We start from the raw sequence: 27,285 nt of genomic DNA, 5'->3' as shown, positions 1-27,285 counted from the left end.
TTGTAACCTGACAGTCTCCAAATCTACCAAATACTAATTGAGTGTATGTAAACTTCTGACCCACTGGGAATGTAATGAAAGAAATAGAAGCTGAAATAAATCATTCTCTCTACTATTATTCTGACATTTCACATTCTTAAAATAAAGTGGTGATCCTAACTGACCTAAGACAGGGAATTTTTACTAGGATTAAATGTCAGGAATTGTGAAAAACTGAGTTTAAATGTATTTGGCTAAGGTGTATGTAAACTTCCGACTTCAACTGTATGTAAAATATCTAATGCAGAAGGACTAGTAAATAGGTCAACAACCTCAGCATTCGTATGTAGAATATCTAATGCAGAAGCACTAGTAAATAGGTAAACAACCTCAGCATATGTTGCAGAATATCTAATGCAGAAGGACTAGTAAATAGGTCAACAACCCCAGCATACGTATGTAGAATATCTAATGCAGAAGAACTAGTAAATAGGTAAACAACCCCAGCATACGTATGTAGAATATCTAATGCAGAAGGACTAGTAAATAGGTAAACAACCCCAGCATTCGTATGCAGAATATCTAATGCAGAAGGACTAGTAAATAGGTAAACAACCCCAGCATTCGTATGTAGAATATCTAATGCAGAAGGACTAGTAAATAGGTAAACAACCCCAGCATTCGTATGTAGAATATCTAATGCAGAAGGACTAGTAAATAGGTAAACAACCCCAGCATTCGTATGCAGAATATCTAATGCAGAAGGACTAGTAAATAGGTCAACAACCCCAGCATTCGTATGTAGAATATCTAATGCAGAAGAACTAGTAAATAGGTCAACAACAGTGGGAAAACTTGTCTCTTGAGGTATAGTACGCACTTCATAGCTTAGTGGAACCTTAGAGGTTCATACACTATATACCCACAGTAATAGGCACTTTAATCTATGTCTCAGTCTCTCTCGCTCCATTTATCTCAGTCTCTGTCTGTCTCAGGCCCCTCTGCGATCCAGGTCCGTCCCCCACCTCACTCCGGGGCCTTCGTGTTGACCCCACTTCCACCTCCACAAGGAGCCTGGGGGGGGGGGTCCTCTGAGATGCATCAGCCGAGTGAGAGCTCCCTGAGTGTCAGGCTCGATGTCTAGGAAACTGCCTGGCTCCAGGACACCTGGAGTGTGGGTGAGGCTGGAGAAAGGCAGACTCGGAGTAGAAGCTGCGAATGCGAGGGAAGGAGGGATTGGTGGAGGGAGGGCTGGAGAGAGGAATAATGGGGTTAAAATAATGAGTAGAGGAAGGGAGGTAGATGATCAATGTCAAGAATATAACCAGAAATATAAACAGTACACTATATGTTCATTCCAGAAAATATGATGGGAGCATATAGACAGGGACAGATACTGTATGTCTGGTTTAGGTCTGGAGAATCACTGAGATCTCTTCAAGCCATGGTCATTGGTAGCCAAAATAATGGGCAACTGGGCATTTCTATGCATGACCCTAAGCATGGTGGGATGATTTAATTGCTTAATTAACTCAGGAACCACACTCTGTGGAAGCACCTGCTTTCAATATACTTTGTATCCCTCATTTACTCAAGCGTTTCCTTTATTTTGGATGAGAACAAACTGCCCTCTACTGAAAGAGATCGAGGGAAAGAATGGAAACTTGTTGGACATGCATGCAGTTGGAACAAATTGAAGACAATCGTTTTCCAAGTTATAATTTGAATTGGACAATAAATATTCACTACACATCTACTAGATATGTACACACGTTGCCTTTGAATAAGCCACAGATATCTCCAAAGTTGTTGCGAAAACTATTGGAGGATGCGGGCATCGATCCCGCTACCTCTCGCATGCTAAGCGAGCGCTCTACCATTTGAGCTAATCCCCCGGCTTCCTCTAGAAGCAGACGGGCAGGACCTAGCGATGACGCCAAGGCATGGACGCGGGAAGACGTTCTGGGCTGGGGGTGTAGAACAGGTGGTCTGTCTGAGGGTCCCACACCACCACATGCTGCACGTACCACAACGGGTCCAGATCCAGGACACACACACAACTAGGTATTGTCGTGTTACCTGTTTGGAATCATAAAGAAGTCATATCCTGAAGTCACCTCTACAGTATTAGCTCAGCAGTTACTTGACTGCCTCGCGGGATATTGATGTGTTTCTGGGGTCCCAAATGGCACCCTATTCCCTTTTGATGAGGACCAATAGAGATCAAATGTTTATGAATATACTGAAAAACAATACTATGGTGCCTGCTTATGGGTTTCTTTCCCAGCAGTTAATCATGCATATTCGATTTAGCTCAACACTATGTGGAAGCACCTGCTTTCAATATACTTTGTATCCCTCATTTACTCAAGCGTTTCCTTTATTTTGGATGAGAACAAACTGCCCTCTACTGAAAGAGATCGAGGGAAAGAATGGAAACTTGTTGGACATGTATGCAGTTGGAACAAATTGAAGACAATCGTTTTCCAAGTTATAATTTGTTTTGGACAATAAATATTCACTACACATCTACTAGATATGTAGATCATAATACATAATACATAGAGCCTCAATCTCCTGCTTTCCTTGTGTTCCAGTAAGCGAGTGAATACGAGACTATGAAGTCTGGAAATGCGAAACTACAGTATTCACTGGTGTTGTCATGGTTACGTGTGTTGTCTTGCCAGAGGCGTGTCTTCCACACCTCTCCCAGCTTGCTGTCGGTCTCCAGGTGAAACAGGTCCAGACCACTGCGTTGGAACGTCCCCTCCCCTTCCTGCTGCGGGTGGCGCAAGCCGCTTTCAGTCACCCTGTACAGACTGATGCCCAGGTGGGCTGTGGTGCCTGATGGGAAAATACAAATGTCTTTGGTAACCGTGAACCAGGTCTGCATTTCACTTCAGCAAGATGTTATCTCCCTTCTGCACCCTTTCACTCCCACTCAGGGCTGTAAATTATGTGTGTGTGTGTGTGTGTATTTAACATTCCAGACATCATAGCAATGGTGAGAGACATCTCCATGGCAATGGGACCTAATTGGCATAGATTCTACAGGTGACTGGAACTCTATTTAAGGGATTTGACACCATTATTCCACGTGAAATTCCATCAATTGGTGTTTTATGTTGATGGTTGTGTCTCAGGCACCGCTACAGAATCTCCCATAATTGTTCAATTGGGTTGAGATCTGGTGACTGAGACACACCCACACACAAACACACGTTAAACCCCATATGCTCCTTTGAAACCCCTCTTCAAAATCACTGAGATCTCTTCAAGCCATGGTCATTGGTAGCCAAAATAATGGGCAACTGGGCATTTCTATGCATAACGCTAAGCATGGTGGGACGATTGAATTGCTTAATTAACTCAGGAACCACACTATGTGGAAACACCTGCTTTCAATATACTTTGTATCCCTCATTTACTCAAGCGTTTCCTTTATTTTCGATGAGCACAAACTGCCCTCTACTGAAAGAGATCGAGGGAAAGAATGGAAACTTGTTGGACATGTATGCAGTTGGAACAAATTGAAGACAATCGTTTTCCAAGTTATAATTTGTATTGGACAAGAAATATTCACTACACAACTACTACATATAGTCCCCTGTAGCTCAATTGGTAGAGCATGGCGCTTGTAACGCCAGGGTAGTGGGTTAGATCCCCGGGACCACCCATACGTAAAAATGTATGCACACATGACTGTAAGTCGCTTTGGATAAAAGCGTCTGCTAAATGGCATATTATTATTGTAGCGACCCGCACAGACAGCTGTGTGTTATGTGTTAGGCTAGTAGATGGTTGTGTTGTACCTACCAGTACCCAGTGTTCGCGGGGTCCGACATGTCAATCAACCTGCTATCTGCCAATCACGGGAATGCCTGGAATGTTCTGATGCCGGGCATCCTGGCGGTTGGCGGAGTGGCGTGGAGGGGGGTTGGGCAGGGGGATGGAGCATTGGAAGTTAAGACCAGGTTTAGCCTTTGTTCTCTCTCTTTTTACGCCTGGGCTTCACAAGAGAAGGTCGTGATTGGCTTGTGGGTTATCTTTCATTTATTTGGCGTGGGCTACGGCCAAACAGTAGCCTGTGTAAAGTTGGTTTAATAAACCGTCCATTCGTAAACTCAATCCTCTGTCTGGACAGTTGTTCTTTTATGATCTAGTCAGGTCATTACATTGGTGTCAGAAGTAAAAACGTTGATAAAAGTTAGCCAGCTAGCTAGCTGACTTCTGTGGCTAGCTACCGTAGGTGAGAACGGGGGTTGAAGATGCTTCGAGGGAATCCGAAAGTGAAGGTGGAGGTAGGGGACGATTATGGCCAAGGAGGTGCGTGTGCATGGACGTCAGGGGTTCTGGCTGAGGAGATCGCCAGGGCATCGGAGCCCAGAGGCCGCTTGAGGGAGGACGTTAGAGTGATGGCGGCTGAAGCGGGCATGAGTGCTTCGTCGACTGTGTTTCGCGCGGATTCTGGTGGGCGGACCGAAGGGGTGACGTCGACGCGGCGGGACGAGGAATCTGGGGCTCAGGATGTAAACAAACATGGCGGCGCCCAGTTCCCGGCTGCGTCCGTATCCGTTAAGACCCCGAAGTATTCCGGTAAGGCGGATTGGGAAGCTTTTCATGCTCAGTTTGAACTGTTAGCTCATTTTAGAGGGGTGGTCGGATGAAGATAGGGCACTGCAGTTGGCTTTATGCCTCACGGATGAAGCTCTGGCCTGTTTGATATTGATTAGCCCCGAGGACAGACGTGATTATGGTGCTTTAGTGGGAGCACTGAGGAGGCGCTATGGACAGTGTGTACAGCCCGGGCTACTGCGCTCCGAACTGAGTAATAGACGCAGGCAGCCTGGAGAGCCTCTACGGGTGCTAGCTAATGACATTGAGAGCCTCTCTCGGCGGGCATATGCTCACATGCCCCCCTCCGTGCAGAGCGAGCTAGCACGGGACCAGTTCATACAGGCGCTCTCTCCTACGGAGCTGCGCATACAGACCCAGCTGGCTCATCCTGAGTCATTGCAGGTAGCCTTGGAGATGGCTTTGGAGAGGGAGCTGGTGTGGGCTGGGGCTTCAGCTGGGGCTTTGGTGGGGGTGCAGGGAGACAGACCCTCTGTGCGAGCTGGGGGGCAGAGCAGCCCGGAGCCGGAAAAGCCTGCATGGGTGGCTGAAATGACAGAACTCATTCGTGCTGTGTCGCTACAGGCGGCACGAAACACACGCCCTGGTCCCAGGGTCTGCTGGGGTTGTGGCCAGCCAGGCCATCTGCGCCGAGATTGCCCCATGTCCCCCAGAGCTCAGGGAAACGGCTCGGGGTCCGCATAGACCGGGTAGTGCGGACCCCTGGCTTTCTATCCCAACCACCATCTTCTTCAGGAGGAGCCCACCGGCACAGACGGGGAAGCAAGGCTCCACTTCCCCCAGAAGCAGACGAGGGCAAGCGGATGGAGCCTGTTGTTGTGGTGGGCCGGACCTGTGTTGGGGACTTTTGTCATGTCCCTGTCACTGTGGAGGGGGTGCCCTGCTCCGCCCTGGTGGACACTGGGTCCACAGTAACCCTGGTGAGGCCAGATATTGTGCCAGGTTGGACTCAGTGTGAGCCTACAACTGTGCAGCTCCGCACAGTCACAGGTGAGCTGGCACCCATGAAAGGGAAGGGAATAATGACTCTGACAGTAGGGGGCAGGACTGTGCGTCATCCTGTGTGGGTGGCGGCTGTGAAGGACCCTTGTATCCTGGGGTTGAACTTTCTTAGGAGCACAGGCTGCCAGTTAGACCTAAATAGGGGCACACTGAGCTTCCAGGGAGGGCCGGAGGTCACCATGGCCCCTAATGTCACATTCACTCAACCCAACAAACCCTTTACTCCAACAGTTAAAGCAGCAGAGACTCATGGCTGCCCCCCCTCCCCCACATCTGGGTGTGACTTTTCCCCAGCCCCCCTGTCACCTACGGCGTTGCGTTACATTCCCCCAGCTACCTCCACGACACAGTCCTCTGTGAGCCCGGGCCGCGCCCCCCCAGCCCAGCTACCCCAGATGGGAGGGGAGAGGACACTGTCTGCAGTGAGGGAGATATGGGGGAGGAACTGTGTTGGTCTTGACCCCGAGCAGCAGGAACGGTTGAGGCAGTTGCTGTTTGAATTCAGAGACAGCTTTGCGCTGAGTGAGGAAGAGGTGGGTCAGACTCATCTGGTGCAGCATGAGATCGACACAGGTGATGCTCGACCTATCAAGATGCGTCCCCGCCGTATCCCGCTGGCACGCCAGGAGGCGGCAGACAAGGCTGTGTTGGAGATGCAGCGGGCAGACTTCATTGAGCCCTCAGATAGCCCCTGGGCGGCGCCAGTCGTCATGGTTCCGAAGAAGGGGGGCAAGCTGAGGTTCTGTGCGGACTACAGGCGGCTGAATGAGGTAACCAGGAAGGACTCATACCCCATACCACGTATCGATGAGTCGCTGGACCTGGTTAGGGGGTCCTCCTGGTTCTCCTCACTAGACCTCCGCAGTGGCTACTGGCAGGTGCCCCTCTCCCCAGAGGCCAGAGCCAAAACTGCGTTCTCCACTAACAGAGGACACTGGCAGTTCAAGGTCCTGTGCTTTGGCCTGTGCAACGCTCCAGCTACTTTTGAGCGTTTGATGGACAGGGTGCTGGATGGCATCCCCCGACAGCAGTGTCTGGTATACCTCGATGACATCCTGGCCCATGGCAGCTCCTTCCAGTCAGCCCTGGGGGCGCTACGGTGTGTGCTGGAGAGGGTGGCTGCCGCAGGTCTGAAGCTCCACCCCGAGAAGTGCCACTTCATGAGGAGAGAGGTGTCCTTCTTGGGCCACCGAGTGGGGAAGGAGGGGATCAGCACCATGGAGGACAAGGTAGCGGCTGTCAGAGACTGGCCCACCCCCACCGACCAGCGTCAGCTGAAGAGCTTCCTGGGCCTGGCCTCGTACTACAGGAGGTTTGTACGGGGCTTCTCGAGCGTTGCTGCTCCACTGAACCGCCTGCTGCCGAAGGACAAGGCTTTCACTTGGACAGTGGAGTGTGAGGAGGCGTTCAACACCCTCAAACGTGCACTGATCGAGGCCCCCGTGCTCGCCCCCCCTGACCTCACATTGCCCTTTATCCTGGACACAGACGCGAGCAATGTGGGCATGGGTGGGGTGCTGGCCCAGGTGGGGCCAGAGGGGGAGAGAGCGGTGGCGTACTTCAGCAAAACATTTGACAAACATGAGCGCCGCTACTGTGTCACCCGGCGGGAGCTCTTGGCTGTTGTGGCTTCCGTCAAACACTTCAAGTACTACCTGGGTGGTCTGCCCTTTACTGTAAGGACTGACCACTCTGCTCTCCAGTGGCTCATGTCTTTCAGAGAGCCAGAGGGGCAGGTGGCACGCTGGTTGGAGGAGCTTCAGCCGTATGACTTCACGGTGGTGCACAGGGCAGGGGCACGCCACTCCAACGCCGACGCCATGTCCCGTCGGCCCTGTACTGCAGACGGCTGCCGCCACTGTGAACGGAGAGAGGGACGGGAGAGAGAGCTGTGTGCAGAGGAGGGGGTCTGTGCCACAGTGTGTCGGGCGAGCGGGCCTGTCTGCTGTGACCTGCAGACTGTCGACGTGGCTGAATGGGGGCAGCAGCAGGGACGGGACACAGACCTACAGCCAGTGCTACAGTGGGTAGAGGCGCAGGTGAGGCCACCATGGGAAGAGGTGACAGCGCTCTCACTCGCGACCAAAGGGTTGTGGTCAAAGTTTGAGCGACTGCGGCTGGCTGATGGCGTGTTACAGCGGGCATGGAAGGAGTCAGCTACGGGGGAGGAGAGGTGGCAGGTGGTGGTCCCAAAAGCATTGCGGGAGGCTGTGCTCCAGAGTACTCATGGGGGGGTGGGGACTGGACACTTTGGGGTCACAAAAACACTGCGCCGCCTCCGTCAGGGCTTTTACTGGGGGCAGCACAAGAGGGATGTGGAAGACTTTTGCCGCCGCTGTGACAACTGCACAGCGAGAAAGGGCCCCCCAGGCCGCTCTCGTGCTCAGCTCCAACAGTTCCCAGTGGGGGCTCCCATGGAGAGGGTGGGAGTGGATGTAGTTGGGCCGTTCCCCACCACAGACAGTGGAAACCGCTGGGTGCTCACGGCCATGGACTATTTCACAAAATGGCCCGAGGCCTATGCTCTGCCTGACCAGGAGGCAGAGACCATCGTCGACGCCCTGACAGCGGGGATGTTCAGCAGGTTTGGAGCTGCAGAGTCCATCCACAGCGACCAAGGCAGAAACTTTGAGTCCCGTGTGTTCGCCACCATGTGTGAGAGGCTGGGTATGCACAAGACCCGCACTACTCCTCTCCATCCTCAAAGTGATGGCCTTGTGGAGCGCTTCAACAAAACGCTTGGACAGCAGCTGGCCATCGTCTCTTCCAAACACCAGCATGACTGGGACAAGCACCTGCCTATGGTCCTCATGGCATGCCGCTCCGCTGTCCAAGACTCCACCTCCTGCACGCCTGCCCTCCTCATGCTGGGGAGAGAGATCCGTACCCCTGCGGAGATGGCGTTTGGTCGGCCCCTGGATAGCCCTCATGTTTCCCCGGGGCCGGAGTATGCCCGGAGACTCCAGGACCGCCTGGAGACAGCCCACACCTTCGCCAGAGAGCAGCTGCTGAATGCAGGTGTGAGGCAGAAGAGGAACTATGACGTGCACACCCGGGGAAGGCACTTTGTGGCTGGGGAGCTGGTCTGGGTCTACAGCCCGCTAAGGAAAAAAGGCAGATGCCCCAAGTTGGACAGTCACTGGGTGGGACCCTGCAGTGTCCTGGAGAGGGTAGGGGAGGTTGTTTACCGGGTGCAGCTTCCTCCCAGGGGGAGAAAGGTGACACTGCACCGGGACAGGTTAGCCCCATATAGAGGGGCCTCTTCTCCCCAAACCCCAGGAACCCCCACAATTCCCCTCTCTGGCAATGACATTCTCCAGGCACCCACCCCCAGGTGCCGCAGACAAGGCTCCAGACAGCCCACTCCCCCTGTGTCACCGCGTGGTTCCCCAGAGCCACGGACTGTATTACCCGTTCCCGCTTCCTTGTCCCCCATGTCCTTGCCTTCATCCCCTGGTTCCCAGAGGGGCACTCTGCGGCCATCACAGCCACGCAGGCAAAGGAGACCTCCGGGTCGCTTCAGAGACTTTGTTTGTTCCCTCGGGGACGAGGGACTTTGTGGTGGGGGGGGCTGTGTAGCGACCCGCACAGACAGCTGTGTGTTATGTGTTAGGCTAGTAGATGGTTGTGTTGTACCTACCAGTACCCAGTGTTCGCGGGGTCCGACATGTCAATCAACCTGCTATCTGCCAATCACGGGAATGCCTGGAATGTTCTGATGCCGGGCATCCTGGCGGTTGGCGGAGTGGCGTGGAGGGGGGTTGGGCAGGGGGATGGAGCATTGGAAGTTAAGACCAGGTTTAGCCTTTGTTCTCTCTCTTTTTACGTCTGGGCTTCACAAGAGAAGGTCGCGATTGGCTTGTGGGTTATCTTTCATTTATTTGGCGTGGGCTACGGCCAAACAGTAGCCTGTGTAAAGTTGGTTTAATAAACCGTCCATTCGTAAACTCAATCCTCTGTCTGGACAGTTGTTCTTTTATGATCTAGTCAGGTCATTACATTATTATATGTACACACGTTGCCTTTGAATAAGCCACAGATATCTCCATAGTTGTTGCGAAAAATATTGGAGGATGCGGGCATCGATCCCGCTACCTCTCACATGCTAAGCGAGCGCTCTACCATTTGAGCTAATCCCCCGGCTTCCTCTAGAAGCAGAGGGGCAGGACCTAGGGATGACGCCAAGGCATGGCAGCGGGAAGACGTTCTGGGCTGGGGGTGTAGAACAGGTGGTCTGTCTGAGGGTTCCACACCACCACATGCTGCACGTACCACAACGGGTCCAGACCCAGGACACACACACAACTAGGTATTGTTGTGTTACCTGTTTGGAATCATAATACATAGAGCCTCAATCTCCTGCTTTCCTTGTGTTCCAGTAAGCGAGTGAATACGAGACTATGAAGTCTGGAAATGCGAAACTACAATATTCACTGGTGTTGTCATGGTTACCTGTGTTGTCTTGCCAGAGGCGTGTCTTCCACACCTCTCCCAGCTTGCTGTCGGTCTCCAGGTGAAACAGGTCCAGACCACTGCGTTGGAACGTCCCCTCCCCTTCCTGCTGCGGGTGGCGCAAGCCGCTTTCAGTCACCCTGTACAGACTGATGCCCAGGTGGGCTGTGGTGCCTGATGGGAAAATACAAATGTCTTTGGTAACCGTGAACCAGGTGTGCATTTCACTTCAGCAAGATGTTATCTCCCTTCTGCACCCTTTCACTCCCACTCAGGGCTGTAAATTATGTGTGTGTGTGTGTGTGTGTGTGTGTGTGTGTATTTAACATTCCAGACATCATAGCAATGGTGAGAGACATCTCCATGGCAATGGGACCTAATTGGCATAGATTCTACAGGTGACTGGAACTCTATTTAAGGGATGCAACACCATTATTCCACGTGAAATTCCATCATTTGGTGTTTTATGTTGATGGTTGTGACTCAGGCACCACTACAGAATCTCCCATAATTGTTCAATTGGGTTGAGATCTGGTGACTGAGACACACCCACACACAAACACACGTTAAACCCCCTATGCTCCTTTGAAACCCCTCTTCAAAATCACTGAGATCTCTTCAAGCCATGGTCATTGGTAGCCAAAATAATGGGCAACTGGGCATTTCTATGCATGACGCTAAGCATGGTGGGATGATTTAATTGCTTAATTAACTCAGGAACCACACTATGTGGAAACACCTGCTTTCAATATACTTTGTATCCCTCATTTACTCAAGCGTTTCCTTTATTTTGGATGAGCACAAACTGCCCTCTACTGAAAGAGATCGAGGGGAAGAATGGAAACTTGTTGGACATGCATGCAGTTGGAACAAATTGAAGACAATCGTTTTCCAAGTTATAATTTGAATTGGACAATAAATATTCACTACACATCTACTAGATATGTACACACGTTGCCTTTGAATAAGCCACAGATATCTCCAAAGTTGTTGCGAAAACTATTGGAGGATGCGGGCATCGATCCCGCTACCTCTCGCATGCTAAGCGAGCGCTCTACCATTTGAGCTAATCCCCCGGCTTCCTCTAGAAGCAGACGGGCAGGACCTAGGGATGACGCCAAGGCATGGCCGTGGGAAGACGTTCTGGGCTGGGGGTGTAGAACAGGTGGTCTGTCTGAGGGTCCCACACCACCACATGCTGCACGTACCACAACGGGTCCAGACCCAGGACACACACACAACTAGGTATTGTTGTGTTACCTGTTTGGAATCATAATATATAGAGCCTCAATTTCCTGCTTTCCTTGTGTTCCAGTAAGCGAGTGAATACGAGACTATGAAGTCTGGAAATGCGAAACTACAGTATTCACTGGTGTTGTCATGGTTACCTGTGTTGTCTTGCCAGAGGCGTGTCTTCCACACCTCTCCCAGCTTGCTGTCGGTCTCCAGGTGAAACAGGTCCAGACCACTGCGTTGGAACGTCCCCTCCCCTTCCTGCTGCGGGTGGCGCAAGCCGCTTTCAGTCACCCTGTACATACTGATGCCCAGGTGGGCTGTGGTGCCTGATGGGAAAATACAAATGTCTTTGGTAACCGTGAACCAGGTGTGCATTTCACTTCAGCAAGATGTTATCTCCCTTCTGCACCCTTTCACTCCCACTCAGGGCTGTAAATTATGTGTGTGTGTGTGTGTGTATTTAACATTCCAGACGTCATAGCAATGGCGACAGACATCTCCATGGCAATGGGACCTAATTGGCATAGATTCTACAGGTGACTGGAACTCTATTTGAGGGATGCGACACCATTATTCCACGTGAAATTCCATCATTTGGTGTTTTATGTTGATGGTTGTGTCTCAGGCACCGCTACAGAATCTCCCATAATTGTTCAATTGGGTTGAGATCTGGTGACAGACACACCCACACACAAACACACGTTAAACCCCCTATGCTCCTTTGAAACCCCTCTTCAAAATCACTGAGATCTCTTCAAGCCATGGTCATTGGTAGCCGAAATAATGGGCAACTGGGCATTTCTATGCATGACGCTAAGCATGGTGGGATGATTTAATTGCTTAATTAACTCAGGAACCACACTATGTGGAAGCACCTGCTTTCAATATACTTTGTATCCCTCATTTACTCAAGCGTTTCCTTTATTTTGGATGAGAACAAACTGCCCTCTACTGAAAGAGATCGAGGGAAAGAATGGAAACTTGTTGGACATGCATGCACTTGGAACAAATTGAAGACAATCGTTTTCCAAGTTATAATTTGTATTGGACAAGAAATATTCACTAAACAACTACTACATATAGTCCTCTGTAGCTCAATTGGTAGAGCATGGCGCTTGTAACGCCAGTGTAGTGGGTTAGATCCCCGGGACCACCAATATGTAAAAATGTATGCACACATGACTGTAAGTCGCTTTGGATAAAAGCGTCTGCTAAATGGCATATTATTATTATATGTACACACGTTGCCTTTGAATAAGCCACAGTTATCTCCAAAGTTGTTGCGAAAAGTATTGGAGGATGCGGGCATCGATCCCGCTACCTCTCGCATGCTAAGCGAGCGCTCTACCATTTGAGCTAATCCCCCGGCTTCTTCTAGCAGCAGGCAGGCAGGACCTAGCGATGACGCCAAGGCATGGCCGCGGGAAGACGTTCTGGGCTGGGGGTGTAGAACAGGTGGTCTGTCTGAGGGTCCCACACCACCACATGCTGCACGTACCACAACGGGTCCAGATCCAGGACACACACACAACTAGGTATTGTCGTGTTACCTGTTTGGAATCATAAAGAAGTCATATCCTGAAGTCACCTCTACAGTATTAGCTCAGCAGTTACTTGACTGCTTTGCGGGATATTGATGTGTTTCTGGGGTCCCAAATGGCACCCTATTCCCTTTTGATGAGGACCAATAGAGATCAAATGTTTATGAATATACTGAAAAACAATACTATGGTGCCTGCTTATGGGTTTCTTTCTTCAAAACCCATTGTTTCAGATATTTCATGGATAACAACAATATGGCCACTGCTGTCAGAATTGTCTAGTATTTCAATATAGCCTACATTATACTGTAGAAGAGGGAGGTTTTTTATGAAGCACGTAATGTCAAGATGTTTGACTTTGGGCTTTTTCTAATGCAAGACCATGCATTCCCAGCAGTTAATCATGCATAATCGATTTAGCTCAACACTATGTGGAAGCACCTGCTTTCAATATACTTTGTATCCCTCATTTACTCAAGCGTTTCCTTTATTTTGGATGAGCACAAACTGCCTAGATATGTACACACGTTGCCTTTGAATAAGCCACAGATATCTCCATAGTTGTTGCGAAAAGTATTGGAGGATGCGGGCATCGATCCCGCTACCTCTCGCATGCTAAGCGAGCGCTCTACCATTTGAGCTAATCCCCCGGCTTCCTCTAGAAGCAGACGGGTAGGACCTAGGGATGACGCCAAGGCATGGACGCGGGAAGACGTTCTGGGCTGGGGGTGTAGAACAGGTGGTCTGTCTGAGGGTTCCACACCACCACATGCTGCACGTACCACAACGGGTCCAGATCCAGGACACACACACAACTAGGTATTGTCGTGTTACCTATTTGGAATCATAAAGAAGTCATATCCTGAAGTCACCGCTACAGGATTAGCTCAGCAGTTACTTGACTGCCTCGCGGGATATTGATGTGTTTCTGGGGTCCCAAATGGCACCCTATTCCCTTTTGATGAGGACCAATAGAGATCAAATGTTTATGAATATACTGAAAAACAATACTATGGTGCCTGCTTATGGGTTTCTTTCTTCAAAACCCATTGTTTCAGATATTTCATGGATAACAACAATATGGCCACTGCTGTCAGAATTGTCTAGTATTTCAATATAGCCTACATTATACTGTAGAAGAGGGAGGTTTTTTATGAAGCACGTAATGTCAAGATGTTTGACTTTGGGCTTTTTCTAATGCAAGACCATGCATTCCCAGCAGTTAATCATGCATAATCGATTTAGCTCAACACTATGTGGAAGCACCTGCTTTCAATATACTTTGTATCCCTCATTTACTGAAGCGTTTCCTTTATTTTGGATGAGAACAAACTGCCCTCTACTGAAAGAGATCGAGGGAAAGAATGGAAACTTGTTGGACATGCATGCAGTTGGAACAAATTGAAGACAATCGTTTTCCAAGTTATAATTTGTATTGGACAAGAAATATTCACTACACATCTACTAGATATGTACACACGTTGCCTTTGAATAAGCAACAGATATCTCCATAGTTGTTGCGAAAAGTATTGGAGGATGCGGGCATCGATCCCGCTACCTCTCGCATGCTAAGCGAGCGCTCTACCATTTGAGCTAATCCCCCGGCTGACATCGCAGAGGAAGTTTTGAGTTCTAGACTTACACAACTGCAAAAGCTTACAGTACTGAGTCGTTTAGTTATCAAAGGCCAGGTTTCCATCCATCCAGATTTTAAGCGAAAAGTCTAACATTAGCACAAAAATATATGCGCATTCTACCTACAAAGGGATGGTTGTATCGAGAACAACAGAACATAGCATTACGTGAGTCCAAAGACTTCGACATGATGACTATTCATTAAAATATTTGTGCAAAAAAAGCGTTTCCATGCGTTATTTGTCACATCATCTATTTCACTGACAAAAAAATCCACCCTTGTAGAACCTATTTTGTGTTTTGAATGAAACTTTGTATATTTCCTTGTACAGTAGTTTTAGGGAAGGTATGCTGCTGACTGTGTCATTTGACGTTTCTAAGCCAATCGTAGCGTAACAACAAACCCGCCCAATTCAGGAAGTGAATCAGCTGACAAATGTCTTATTATCACATATTGTAATGTACCTATTAGAAAGGTTTATTCGTTTTTTTTACTCGTAATACATTTAAATCGTAATACATTATTATTTATCGTGATTCAAACGGTATCTCAAACTTAGAATCTCACGTAAGATTCTAATGGTTGAAGTTTCCAAAGTGCTGCTGCTGGATTTTGGACTCTGAATTCGTGATTTGTCTCCTCTAACGTTACTCGTCTGCTCCATTCATGGCCAGTCCAGTCCCGAGTGTGTCGGAGTTGGTTGCCGAGGCTCGGCGTGTGTTCGAGCAGAGCTTCGGGGGAGATGCTCCACAGGTGGCAGTGTGTGCCCCAGGCAGGGTCAACCTGATAGGGGAGCACATCGACTACAACCAAGGATTCGTCCTCCCTATGGTAATAATGTCATGAAAATTGTGTTTATGATATCGATGGTTGTTTCTTTAGGACTGAAAAGTGTCACTTATTTAGTCCAGTCCACACTGGGTGCACAGATTCATGAAAGTCCTGCCGTTTGCATTGACAGCTGAAGTATTTGGTTATTATTTGATTAGTACAGGGTCATTGTATGTAGAGGAGATGTACATTACATGGTTTTACAGATCCACAGCCCAGAAGTACTCATCAGTCAGTCACATATCTCCAATGCTGTATCTCTTTCACCCTTGTGCCAGGCTCTTCCCCTAGTGACGGTGGTGGTTGGCAGCAGGACCTCTGGCCAGAGTGCCTCCATCATTACTGCTGCTAAAGATGTGGAGGAGCCCAGGAGAGTGGACTTTGACTTCCCCAATGACAAGGCACCTCTGTCTCCTGGGAAACCCAGCTGGGCCAATTATGTCAAAGGAGTGGTGCATCACTACAGAGGTGAACAGAAAACAATACCTCCTGTATCACATCATGAGACCTGTTAAAATGTTATCGTGACACAACATCGCTACATCATCATGGAGGTCCAACTCCGCACTTTTAAAATATTTTAACACCACCCCAACCCTCCCCCCCCCCCCCCCTCCCCCCCCCTCTCTCTATCTCTCTCTCTCTCTCTCCCCCTCTCTATCTCTCGCTCTCTGTCTATCTCCCTCCGCTCTCTCCCTCCGCTCTCTCTCCCCATCCCTCCCTTTAGCTCCTCCAGTCCCAGGGTTCAGGGCAGTGATAGCCAGTAGTGTCCCTCTAGGAGGAGGTCTGTCCAGCTCTGCCTCTCTAGAGGTAGCCATGTACACATTCTTACAGCAGCTCAAGCCAGGTGAGTGGACTATATTTGGGTAACATCCAATAGTCTGTGAGTGAAGCTACATGTCATAACGCCATCCCACCACCCTCCTCAGATGACGGGGACAAGGTGGCGAAGGCGGTGGCGTGCCAGAAGGCTGAACACACCCATGCAGGCGTGCCCTGTGGCATTATGGACCAATTTGTCTCTGTACTGGGCAGGGAGGCTCACGCTCTACTCATAGACTGCAGGTAACAGGCCTGGTTATAGGCTCAAGCGTGTGAATCCAAGATGGCGTAGCAGTGCGGTAGTGTTCTTTGTTGTGTGTCTGTGTAAATAGCCAATTTTTTGTATTTTTTGTACATATTTACCTATCACACCTTTCATCCTTCTACAAAATATACTTTTCTGCAACCCACCTCACTCAATGTGGAACGGATTCTATTATTGACTTACCTTTTATCTAGAATCTCCAGTTGAAACTAGCTAGCCAGCTAACTAGCTACTTGCTATTAGCCACCGTTAGCGGTTTTCACCCAGAACATCTAATTTTTCTGCCGGAATAACTGAATCACTGGACATTAACACCGCATCGCAACTAGCTAGCAACCGAATGGATATTGCTGTTTGGCTAATCACCACTGCCCCCGAAGCAAGCACCAGTTAGCCTTGAGCTAGCCCCATATCCCGGCTATCTACCTCTCTGTCTACTGGACGGGAGTAGCCAGCTAACTAGCTACTTGCTATTAGCCACCGTTAGCGGTTTTTCACCATTGTCCATGGCCTGCACTACCTACCAGCCAGCTCTAGCCTGGACTATTATCGGCCAGTCTGCTCTGTCTGCACAGCGCGTTATCGACCCAGAACATATCGTTTTTTCTGCCGGAATCACCTGAATCACTGGACCTTTAACACCGGATCATCGCAGCTAGCTAGCTGCAACCAAATGGACGTTGTTGTTGGCTAATCAGCCTTGGGCTAGCCTAGAGCCAGGCCCATCTCCTGGCTATCTACCTCTCTGTCAACCGTATGGGACCTCCTAGTGTTGACACGGAGCCCCGCCGATCCAACACGACTGGTCTGCCGACGAAATCGTCTGATGTGGTTACAACAGGCTTCCCGTTACGACGTCGACCACGAAGATCCATCTGCTAGCCCCGGCCCGCTACCACACGCTAGCCGTGGCCTCTTGCTCGCCAGTGCTATAGCAACCCCCGAACTACCTCCGAACTCTCCTATTGCTGTTCACCGGACCTTATGATAACTCAGCTATACAGCTGATGCCTGCTGGACTGTTCCTTTTTACAGTACCGCATCCTGTTTATGTTTAGCCTCAGCCCAAACTTTGTCGCCATTACCAGCTGTTGTCTTAGCTCTCTCGAAAAACACCTGTGATTGCTTTATGCCTCTCTCCCATGTCAATATGCCTTGCTTATTGCTGTTTCGGTTATTTCTTATTGTACTATTTCACTGTAGATCCTCCAGCCCAGCTCAACCTGCCTTAGATAGCTCCTTTGTCCCACCCCCCATACACGCGGAGACCGACGCAATCGGTGCCTCCAGTGATGCTATCTCTTTCATCGTTACCTAACGCTTAGGTTTACCTCCACTGTACTCATATCCTTCCATAATGCCCTGAATCTATTCTACAACGCCCGGAAATCTGCCCCTTTTTTTCTCTGTACCCAACGCACTAGAAGACCAGTACTTAAAGCCTTTAGCCGTATCCTTATTCTACTCCTCCTCTGTTCCTCTGGTGATGTAGAGGTTAACCCAGACCCTGTAGCCCCCAGTATCACTCCTACTCCCCAGGCGTTATCATTTGTTGACTTCTGTAACCGCAAAAGCCTTGGTTTCTTGCACGTTAACATTCGAAGCCTCCTCCCTAAGTTTGAGTTATTCACTGCGTTAGCACACCCTGCCAACCCTGATGTTCTAGCAGTGTCTGAATCCTGGCTTAGGAAGGCCACCAAAGCTCCTACTTCTAAAAATCCACCTTTCCAGAAATAAGTCTCTCACTGTTGCCGCTTGCTACAGACCCCCCTCAGCCCTGAGCTGTGCCCTGGACACCATATGTGAACTGATTGCCCCCCATCTATCCTCAGAGTTCGTACTGCTTGGTGACCTAAACTGGGATATGCTTAACACCCTGGCCAACCTACAATCTAAACTAGATGCCCTCAATCTCACACAAATTATCAACGAACCTACCAGGTACAACCCTAAATCTGTAAACATGGGCACCCTCATAGATATCATCCTGATAAATTTACCCTCTAAATACACCTCCGCTGTCTTCAACCAGGATCTCAGCGATCACTGCCTTATTGCCTGCATCCGTAATGGGTCCGCGGTCAAACGACCACCCCTCATCACTGTCAAACGCTCCCTAAAACACTTTAGCGAGCAGGCCTTTCTAATTGACCTGGCCCAGGTATCCTGGATGGATATTGACCTCATTCCGTCAGTAGAGGATGCCTGGTTGTTCTTTAAAAGTGCTTTCCTCTCAATCTTAAATAAGCATGCCCCATTCAAAAAATTCAGAACTAAGAACATATATAGCCCCTGGTTCTCCTCAGACTTGACTGCCCTTGACCAGCACAAAAACATCCTGTGGTGTACTGCATTAGCATCGAACAGCCCCCGCGATATGCAACTTTTTAGGGAAGTCAGGAACCAATATACACAATCAGTTAGGAAAGCAAAGGCTAGCTTTTTCAAACAGAAATGTGCATCCTGTAGCACTAACTCCAAAAAGTTTTGGGACACTGTAAAGTCCATGGAGAATAAGAGCACCTCCTCCCAGCTGCCCACTGCACTGAGGCTAGGAAACACTGTCACCACCGATACATCTACAATAATCTAGAATTTCAACAAGCATTTTGCTACGGCTGGCCATGCGTTCCACCTGGCTACCACTACCCCGGCCACCAGCTCTGCACCCTCCGCTGCAACTTGCCCATGCCCCCCACGCTTCTCCTTCACACAAATTCAGACAGCTGATGTTCTGAAAGAGCTGCTAAATCTGGACCCCTACAAATCAGCTGGGCTAGACAATCTGGACCCTTTCTTTCTAAATTTAGCCGCCGAAATTGTCGCAACCCCTATTACTAACCTGTTCAACCTCTCTTTCGTAACGTCTGAGATCCCCAGAGATTGGAAAGCTGCCGCGGTCATCCCCCTCTTCAAAGGGGGTGACACTCTAGATCCAAACTGTTACAGACCTATATCCATCCTGCCCTGCCTTTTGAAAGTATTTGAAAGCCAAGTTAACAAACAGATCACCGACCATTTCGAATCCCACCATACCTTCTCCGCTATGCAATCCGGTTTCCGAGCTGGTCATGGGTGCACCTCAGCCACGCTCAAGGTCCTAAACGATATTATAACCGCGATCGATAAAAGACAGTACTGCGCAGCCGTCTTCATCGACCTGGCCAAGGCTTTCGACTCTGTCAACCACCGCATTCTTATTTGCAGACTAAATAGCCTTGGTTTCTCTAAAACTAAATGCATGCTCTTCAACCGAACGCTGCTTGCACCCGCCCACCCGAATAGAATCACTACTCTCGGCGGGTCTGACCTAGATTATGTGGACAACTACAAATACCTAGGTGTCTGGTTAGACTGTAAACTCTCCTTCCAGACTCACATTAAGCATCTCCTATCAAAAGTTAGATCTAGAATCGGCTTCCTATTTCGCAACAAAGCCTCCTTCACTCATGCTGCCAAACATGCCCTCATAAAACTGACTATCCTACCCATCCTTGACTTCGGCGATGTCATTTACTAAATAGCCTCCAACACTCTACTCAGCAAATTGGATGTAGTCTATCACAGTGCCATCCGTTTTGTCACCAAAGTCCCATATACTACCCACCATTGTGACCTGGACGCTCTTGTTGGCTGGCCCTCACTACATATTCGTCGCCAAACCCACTGGCTCCAGGTCATCTATAAATCACTGCTAGGCAAATCCCAGTCTTATCTTAGCTCACTGGTCACCATAGCAACACCCACCCGTAGTCTGCGCTCCAGCAGGTATATCTCACTGGTCATCCCCAAAGCCAACACCTCCTTTGGCCGCCATTCCTTCCAGTTTTCTGCTGCCAATGACTGGAACGAACTGCAAACATCTCTGAAGCTGGAGACTCTTATCTCCCTCACTAACTTTAAGCGTCAGTTGTCAGAGCAGCTTACCGATCACTGCACCTGTACATAGCCATTCTGAAATTAGCCCACCAAACTACCTCATCCCCATATTGTTATTTATTTTGCTAATTTGCACCCCAGTATCTCTATTTGCACATCATCTTTTGCACATCTATCATTCCAGTGTTAATACAAAATTGTAACTATTTTGCACTATGGCCTATTTATTGCCTTACCTCCGTAACTTACTACATTCGCACACACTGTATATATATTTTCTGTTGTATTTTTGACTTTATGTTTTGTTTATTCCATATGTAACTCTGTGTTGTTGTTTTTTATCGCACTGCTATGCTTTATCTTGGCCAGGTCGCAGTTGTAAATGAGAACCTGTTCTCAACTGGCTTACCTGGTTAAATAAAAGTGAAATAAAAAATAAAATAAATAAAAAAGTATCATGGCTAATGCTAAAGGCTATAGGTTCATGCTAAAATAACGCTAACGCTGTACTTAAAAGGGTTGTTACTGTCTTATTGCTGTGTATTACGCTGCTGTTGTTGATGTGGAAAATTCTCACTATACTTTATTAAAAATCAAGATTGACTTTATTCACATCCCTCCTAGCTCAAAACCCCTCCCTCTTGGGTTCTCCTACCATTATCTTCAGTTTCCCGCTCTCTACTGCTCTGCCCACTCCCTTCGTCTATGGTAGCGGCTTAATTTGACTGTCATTCAGTTTAGAAACAATATTATTGCAATCAGTCACACCCTTGTCATGCAAAAACACTCATGTTCAGTTTAAACTCTGTTCAACCCCAGCTCTCCCGGGCTTGACCTGAAGATTGATTGTTGAACATGACAGGTCCATACTTAATCTTTCAAACATACACAAACCTCACCTCATCATGCTGTAATCAATCAAGAAGATAGCCAAGGAAAGACAAAGGTTTATCCTGAACTCTGTTCAACCCTGGCTCATTCCAGGGATATGCCTAAGGAGAGCCACAGGGTCATAGTCTGGTTGCAGTCACAGCTAACATAAGACAACTGTAGAATTTGATGCCCATATTACACACACACAAACCTAGTGAGAGGAATTCACTAAGTTCTTGCCTAGCAACAGCAATGTACCAATGTTTAATTATGACTCCTTGTTTGTCATGTGTGTAATTAACTTTGGTTATCCAATAGTTTACTAAATAATCTTCCTCATTGTCCCCTCAGGTCTCTGGAGGCCACTCCTGTCCCTCTGTCAGACCCAGGCCTGGTCATCCTCATCAGTAACTCGAACGTGAAGCATTCTCTGACGGGCAGCGAGTACCCTAGCAGACGACGACAGTGTGAGGAGGCAGCTGCCATCTTGGGAAAGGCCAGCCTGAGAGATGCCACACTGAAGGACCTGGAGGGTGAGAACAAGAGGATATTCTGTTCTAATACATTCAATCGTTGTGTTATGATTTTTTTGCGATTTTTTTTCTCCATTTTTCCAGATGCTAAGAGCCGATTGGACGATGAGACCTATCGAAGGGCTCGTCATGTGATTGAAGAGATAGCACGTACGGCCCAGGCAGCAGAGGCCCTGAAGAAAGGGGCCTACAAAGAGTTTGGCAAACTCATGGTGGAAAGCCACAACTCACTCAGGTGAATAGAGAACACCCTCAAATAAATCCTCAACACAGTAAATGCATTAATGGGCGAATACTTTTTTTATGCATCACACATGAAAAATATGATCGAAATGTAAAGTACCCCTCCATAATGTTTTCCCTACTATCAGGGACCTGTATGAAGTGAGTTGCAAGGAGCTGGACGAGCTGGTGTCTGCAGCCGTGGAGGTGGAGGGTGTGTTCGGCAGCAGAATGACAGGGGGAGGGTTTGGAGGATGTACTGTCACACTACTCCAGGCTGGAGCCGTAGACAGGACCATGCAGCACATACAGGTGAGGAAGAACACACACACACACACACACACACACACACACACACACACGGCAGGTGAATTGTTAGATACTACTGCACTGTTGGAACTAGGAACACAAGCATTTCGCTACACCCGCAATAACATCTGCTAAATATGTGTATGTGACCAATAAAATGTGATTTCACACACACATACACACACACTGTGTGAAGGGGACTTGGTGACAAGCTTGCACAAACTAATCACTGTGGATAAAAGCGCTTTTAGAATATCTTCTGTCACTTTAAGACAAACTGCTCCACCCCCCTGTGTCTTGCCCGGACAGCCCCAAGAGAGAGAGTGTGTGTGTTTGTGCACGCACCCCTGTCTGTGTGTGTGAGAGAGCACTGAGCAGGGGTTACGGCAGGAGAATAAAAGCTAGCAGCGCCCCTTTATTAACATTCAAGTCCGGTCGCCTTGCTGTCCTTCTCTCCCGTCTCTCACTGCCAGCAGCTCTGACACAAACAGTCTTATGCAACTAGCCAGGCCTCAGCTCACCGACAGGAATCCTAAACAGCACAAGACCATGAAGAAACAAAACTACTGAAAGATAAATCGACCTGGTCAGAGCACCGGCTTTTTACAGATGCAGCTTCCAGAAACACTGAGCCAATCTTTTCTGATCTTTTTGTCTTCTCATAATTCTTGGGTCTTTTTGTGACTCGCTCATATCCCGGCTACAGCTTTGCCCTTCCACCTCTGAAAGGAAAAGTGTCTTCAGGATACAAAAGACTTCATTTGAACAGTCCACTGCGTTCCATAGAAAGAGACAAAAACAGGAGTGTTCCACAAGTTTTCTAGCAAGAGTTCTACCACTTCCAATCCAAAGTGTTCTAATCTAGTGTTCTAGCCTGAGCGGAGGTCGTTTCAGTTCCTGAGGATGCTGAACCTAAACTCCCCGGACAGCAACACTAACAGCAACAGTAACTCCCTGTCGGACCCCGTGTCTCTCAACGTTGGCGGTGAGATCTACACCACGACCCTGGACACTCTGACGCGGTACCAAGACTCCATGCTGGGGGCTATGTTCACCGGACGGATCTCCACGCTCCGGGACAAACGCGGGAATGTGTTCATCGACCGCGACGGGAAGGTTTTCCGCTATATCCTGAACTTCCTGCGTTCCAGCTCCCTGGACCTGCCGGAGGGGTTCTCTGAGATGAGGTTGCTGAGGAGGGAGGCAGATTTCTTCCAGATACGCCCCCTACTGGATGACATACGGCGGCGCATCGAGGCCGGACCGCTCAGCCTGAGAGACGCACCCAGAGGAGCCATGCTGCTGGTGGACGTGGACTGCCAGGTGTGTGTGTGTGTGTGTGTATTTTGCATGTTTGTTAGCATTGTAGTGTGGGTTGGTTAATGTGGAACGTGGGTGTGTCATTGCAGCATCAACCTGTTCGTCTCATTCCAGGTGCGCGTGCTACACTTCAATCTACGCCGTGCTCCCGAGAACTATGAACTCCGCACATGCTCAGTGCGCATCCTCACAGCCGAAATCTTCTGTACCTGGCGTGCCTTTCTGGTTCTCCTTTGTGAGCGTTTCTCCTACCGCACCACCCAGGGTCCTACCTCCCCCCAACCCAGTGACCAGCGCCACAACCGGCTCAAACTGGAGTGGGTTCCCCGGCCAGACGAACTTCCCCAGGACCAGTATGAGAAACAGCAGTACCGAGGACTCGTCGTCTCGGACTCTTGGGCCACACAGACCCACTCTGGGGAGCTCTGTGATGTCATCATCCCGCGCTGCAGCCCCTGTGAGGTCAAAGACATGTGCGGGTTTGTGGAGGAGCTTCTGACGGTGTCTCTGGCGGAGGGTTTTAGGGTCGACTCAGTGACCCCTGACCCCATGGACATTTTGAACTGCCGTACTCTGCAGCTTGTACGGTAGTGATATAGCACGTTCCAGCTCACCACTGAACCACCAGTTATAGACTTACTCAGACTAAAAAAACAAAATGTCACCCTATAATGTTTCCAACCTACTGAACATGACTGCTTATGAATGGTCTATAACTAACAGACTTTACTAACTATTGGAAAGTTTAAAGGTCGCTCTATAATGTTTACAATCCTCTCTTTGATGTGAAGCTGAGACTGATCCTACCATCTGAACCCTCTAACGAACTCTGACCTCAGTAGCCCTGCAGTGGAGCAGACTGTTCTTGACGTGTTGTAGTCTGTTCTAAACTGTAGGGTAGGCCTTCATCTGGTTTTACAGAATAGACCCTGTCCCCAACGAAAGGAATGGTTGTCAGCTCGTCCTGTTAATGATCAGTGCAATTCTTAAAGAGACAGCGAGAGACGGAGACCGGGTGTGTGGTAGAGTGAGTTTGTGGTGGAGTATCTGTGAGAGAGTGTGCTGCACTGGTAGGAGGGGTGATCCGACCATTCCACAGAGCGGGTATGAGTATATTTGCTGGTATTGTTTTGTAAAACAGTGTTACAGAGTTCTGTGTACTGTGTAATAAACTAACCAGTCTGTAGATATGTTTACAGCTCATCAATTTAATAAACACTACCAAATGAAAGGTATTTCTCCCTGAACCCCTATCATTCAGTCTGGTTCAAGTTCCTGTCCTGTAGGAAGGGGGATGAGATGTGTAATTTTAGAATGGAGAAAGGAGGAAGTATGTGAGAGGAAAAGATTAGTATGGAAGAGGAAAGATGCCTGTTTGGAAAACAGCTAGTCTCTTCCTCCTATCCATCTACTCAGCCCCCAAGCAGCTGTGTTTGCAGATTCGAAGGAAACAGATACAGTGCATTCGGAAAGTATTCAGACACCTTGACTTTTTCCACATTTTGTTACGTTACAGCCTTATTCTAAAATGGATTAAATACATATTTTCCCTCATCAATCTACACACAATACCCCATAACGACAAAGCGAAAACAGGTTTTTAGAAATATTAGAAAATGTATTAAAAATCAAAAAGAGAAATACCTTATTTACATAAGTATTCAGACCCTTTGCTATGAGACTTGAAATTGAGCTCAGGTGCATCCTGTTTCCATTGATCATCCTTAATATGTTTCTACAACTTGATTTGAGTCTACCTGTGGTAAATTCAATTGATTGGACATGATTTGGAAAGGCACACACCTGTCTATATAATGTCCCACAGTTGTCAGTGCATGTCAGAGCAAAAACCAAGCCATGAGGTCGAAGGAATTGTCCGTAGAGCTCCGAGACATGATTTTGTCGAGGCACAGATCTGAGGAAGGGTACCAAAAATGTTCTGCAGCATTGAAAGTCCCCAAGAACACAGTGGCCTCCATCATTCTTAAATGGAAGAAGTTTGGAACCACCAAGACTCTTCCTAGAGCTGTCCGTCCGGCCAAACTGAGCAATCGGGGGAGAAGGGCCTTGGTCAGGGAGGTGACCAAGAACCCGATGGTCACTTTGACAGAGCTCCAGAGTTCCTCTGTGGAGATGGGAGAACCTTCCAGAAGGACAACCATCTCTACAGCACTCCACCAATCAGGCCTTTATGGTAGAGTGGCCAGACAGAAGCCACTCCTCAGTAAAAGGCACATGACAGACCACTTGGAGTTTGCCAAAAGGCACCTAAAGACTCTCAGACCATGAGAAACAAGATTCTCTGGTCTGATGAAACCAAGATTGAACTCTTTGAACTGAATACCAAGCGTCACGTCTGGAGGAAACCTGGCACCATCCCTACGGTGATGTATGGTGGTGGCAGCATCATGCTGTGGGGATGTTTTCCAGCGGCAGGGACTGGGAGACTAGTCAGGATCAAGGGAAAGATGAACGGGGCAAAGTACAGAGAGATCCTTGATGAAAACCTGCTCCAGAGCACTCAGGACCTCAGACTGGGGCAAAGGTTCATTTTCCAACAGGACAACGACCCTAAGCACACAGCCAAGTCAACGCAGGAGTGGCTTCGGGACAAGTCTCTGAATGTCCTTGAGTGGCCCAGCCAGAGCCCGGACTTGAACCCGATCGAACATCTCTGCAGAGACCTGAAAATAGCTGTGCAGTGACGCTCCCCATCCAACCTGACAGAGCTTGGGAAGATCTGCAGAGAAGAATGGGAGAAACTCCCCAAATACAGGTTTGCTAAGCTTGTAGCGTCATACCCAAGAAGACTTAAGGCTGTAATCGCTGCCAAAGGTGCTTCAACAAGGTACAGAGTAAAGGGTCTGAATACTTATGTAAATGTGATATTTTAGTATTTTATTTTTAATAAACTTGCTAAAATGTCTAAAAACCAGTTTTTGCTTTTTCATTATGGGGTATTGAGGAGAAAAAAAATCTAAAAGATCTCATTTTTAGAATAAGGCTGTAATGTAACAAAATGTGGAAAAAGTCAAGGGGTCTGAATACTTTCCGAATGCACTGTATGTGCAAGCAATATGGTGATGATGGCTTCACTTTTATCCTTCCATTACATTTTTCAATATTTTGAGTAAACTCAAACGCAAATGAATGAACTCATTAGCTGTGGATTTTTCTCTACAGGAGCGATACAGTGGATCCCCAACTTTCTACATCACAACTCCCTCACAAGGAGCTCGGGTCATGAGCCTATGAAGAGCAAACACTGTACATTTGTCCATTATGTACAACTTGACCACAAAAAAAGCACATTCCTATTGATTTGCAGGATCTTTTGTTTGCTTATGTAGTCATGTTTAATCAATCCGGTGGGGTCAAAATCAGCAGGTAAAGCAATCTATTGTAAGACTTTTCTTCAGAGTGCCTTAAGCTATCATGATTTTAATACAGTTAATAATTGGCAAGAACTAAATCAAGTGAAGAATAATCTCTTGTTGTTGCAAGTCAAAGACTGTAATAATATTGTTTTGTACAATTACTTAGAAAGTGCCATAAATATGGAATGATTGTTAAACTATAAATAAGGCAATTCTACAAAAATAAACAATCTTCTAAACTTCAGAATGAATTTGAGACCTTATACTTCATGCAACTTCTGAAAATGTATTTGGGGAAATTCCTATGTTTTATGTATTTATTACATTTGGAGCCAAACCGTCATGCCCCCGTCCCCTGCTGAGTCGTATCCCG

General features: G+C 48.2%; 3 protein-coding genes across 3 annotated transcripts; 2 read left to right on the top strand and 1 right to left on the bottom strand.

Annotated features, from left to right (window-relative positions):
- Positions 1-970: 970 nt before the first annotated feature.
- LOC311134306 (lipoxygenase homology domain-containing protein 1-like) lies at positions 971-15,544 on the bottom strand (the record flags this gene model as incomplete). Its single annotated transcript, XM_084167944.1, has 5 exons — positions 15,507-15,544; positions 11,457-11,630; positions 10,069-10,242; positions 2,650-2,823; positions 971-1,191 (listed from the first exon to the last, which is right to left on the bottom strand). Exons 2-5 carry the CDS (start codon positions 11,602-11,604, stop codon positions 971-973), a joined length of 717 nt encoding a protein of 238 aa, XP_084024070.1. The 5' UTR covers positions 11,605-11,630; positions 15,507-15,544.
- On the top strand, positions 14,884-27,153 carry galk1 (galactokinase 1). The gene is made up of 8 exons (XM_084165699.1): positions 14,884-15,312; positions 15,591-15,780; positions 16,040-16,159; positions 16,242-16,377; positions 21,503-21,684; positions 21,769-21,919; positions 22,056-22,218; positions 26,719-27,153. Exons 1-8 carry the CDS (start codon positions 15,148-15,150, stop codon positions 26,788-26,790), a joined length of 1,179 nt encoding a protein of 392 aa, XP_084021825.1. The 5' UTR covers positions 14,884-15,147; the 3' UTR covers positions 26,791-27,153.
- LOC311132422 (BTB/POZ domain-containing protein KCTD21-like) lies at positions 22,363-23,736 on the top strand. Its single transcript, XM_084165712.1, has one exon. The coding sequence runs from the start codon at positions 23,119-23,121 to the stop codon at positions 23,596-23,598; it is 480 nt and encodes a 159-aa protein (XP_084021838.1). The 5' UTR covers positions 22,363-23,118; the 3' UTR covers positions 23,599-23,736.
- Positions 27,154-27,285: the final 132 nt, after the last annotated feature.

This window comes from Coregonus lavaretus (assembly GCF_964263955.1).
Source record: "Coregonus lavaretus genome assembly, chromosome: 1".
Lineage (NCBI taxonomy): Eukaryota > Metazoa > Chordata > Actinopteri > Salmoniformes > Salmonidae > Coregonus > Coregonus lavaretus.
Note: the sequence above shows the minus strand (reverse complement) of the source record. Positions and strands in the feature narration are given on the sequence as shown.

Excerpts from the sequence above, each read along its gene's own strand:
- LOC311132422 (XM_084165712.1), top strand. The coding sequence starts at position 23,119 with ATGCTGAACCTAAACTCCCCGGACAGCAACACTAACAGCAACAGTAAC.
- galk1 (XM_084165699.1), top strand. The coding sequence starts at position 15,148 with ATGGCCAGTCCAGTCCCGAGTGTGTCGGAGTTGGTTGCCGAGGCTCGG. Across the intron at positions 15,781-16,039 it reads AGTGGTGCATCACTACAGAG|CTCCTCCAGTCCCAGGGTTC; the intron begins GTGAACAGAAAA and ends CCCTCCCTTTAG. Across the intron at positions 21,920-22,055 it reads GAAAGCCACAACTCACTCAG|GGACCTGTATGAAGTGAGTT; the intron begins GTGAATAGAGAA and ends CCCTACTATCAG.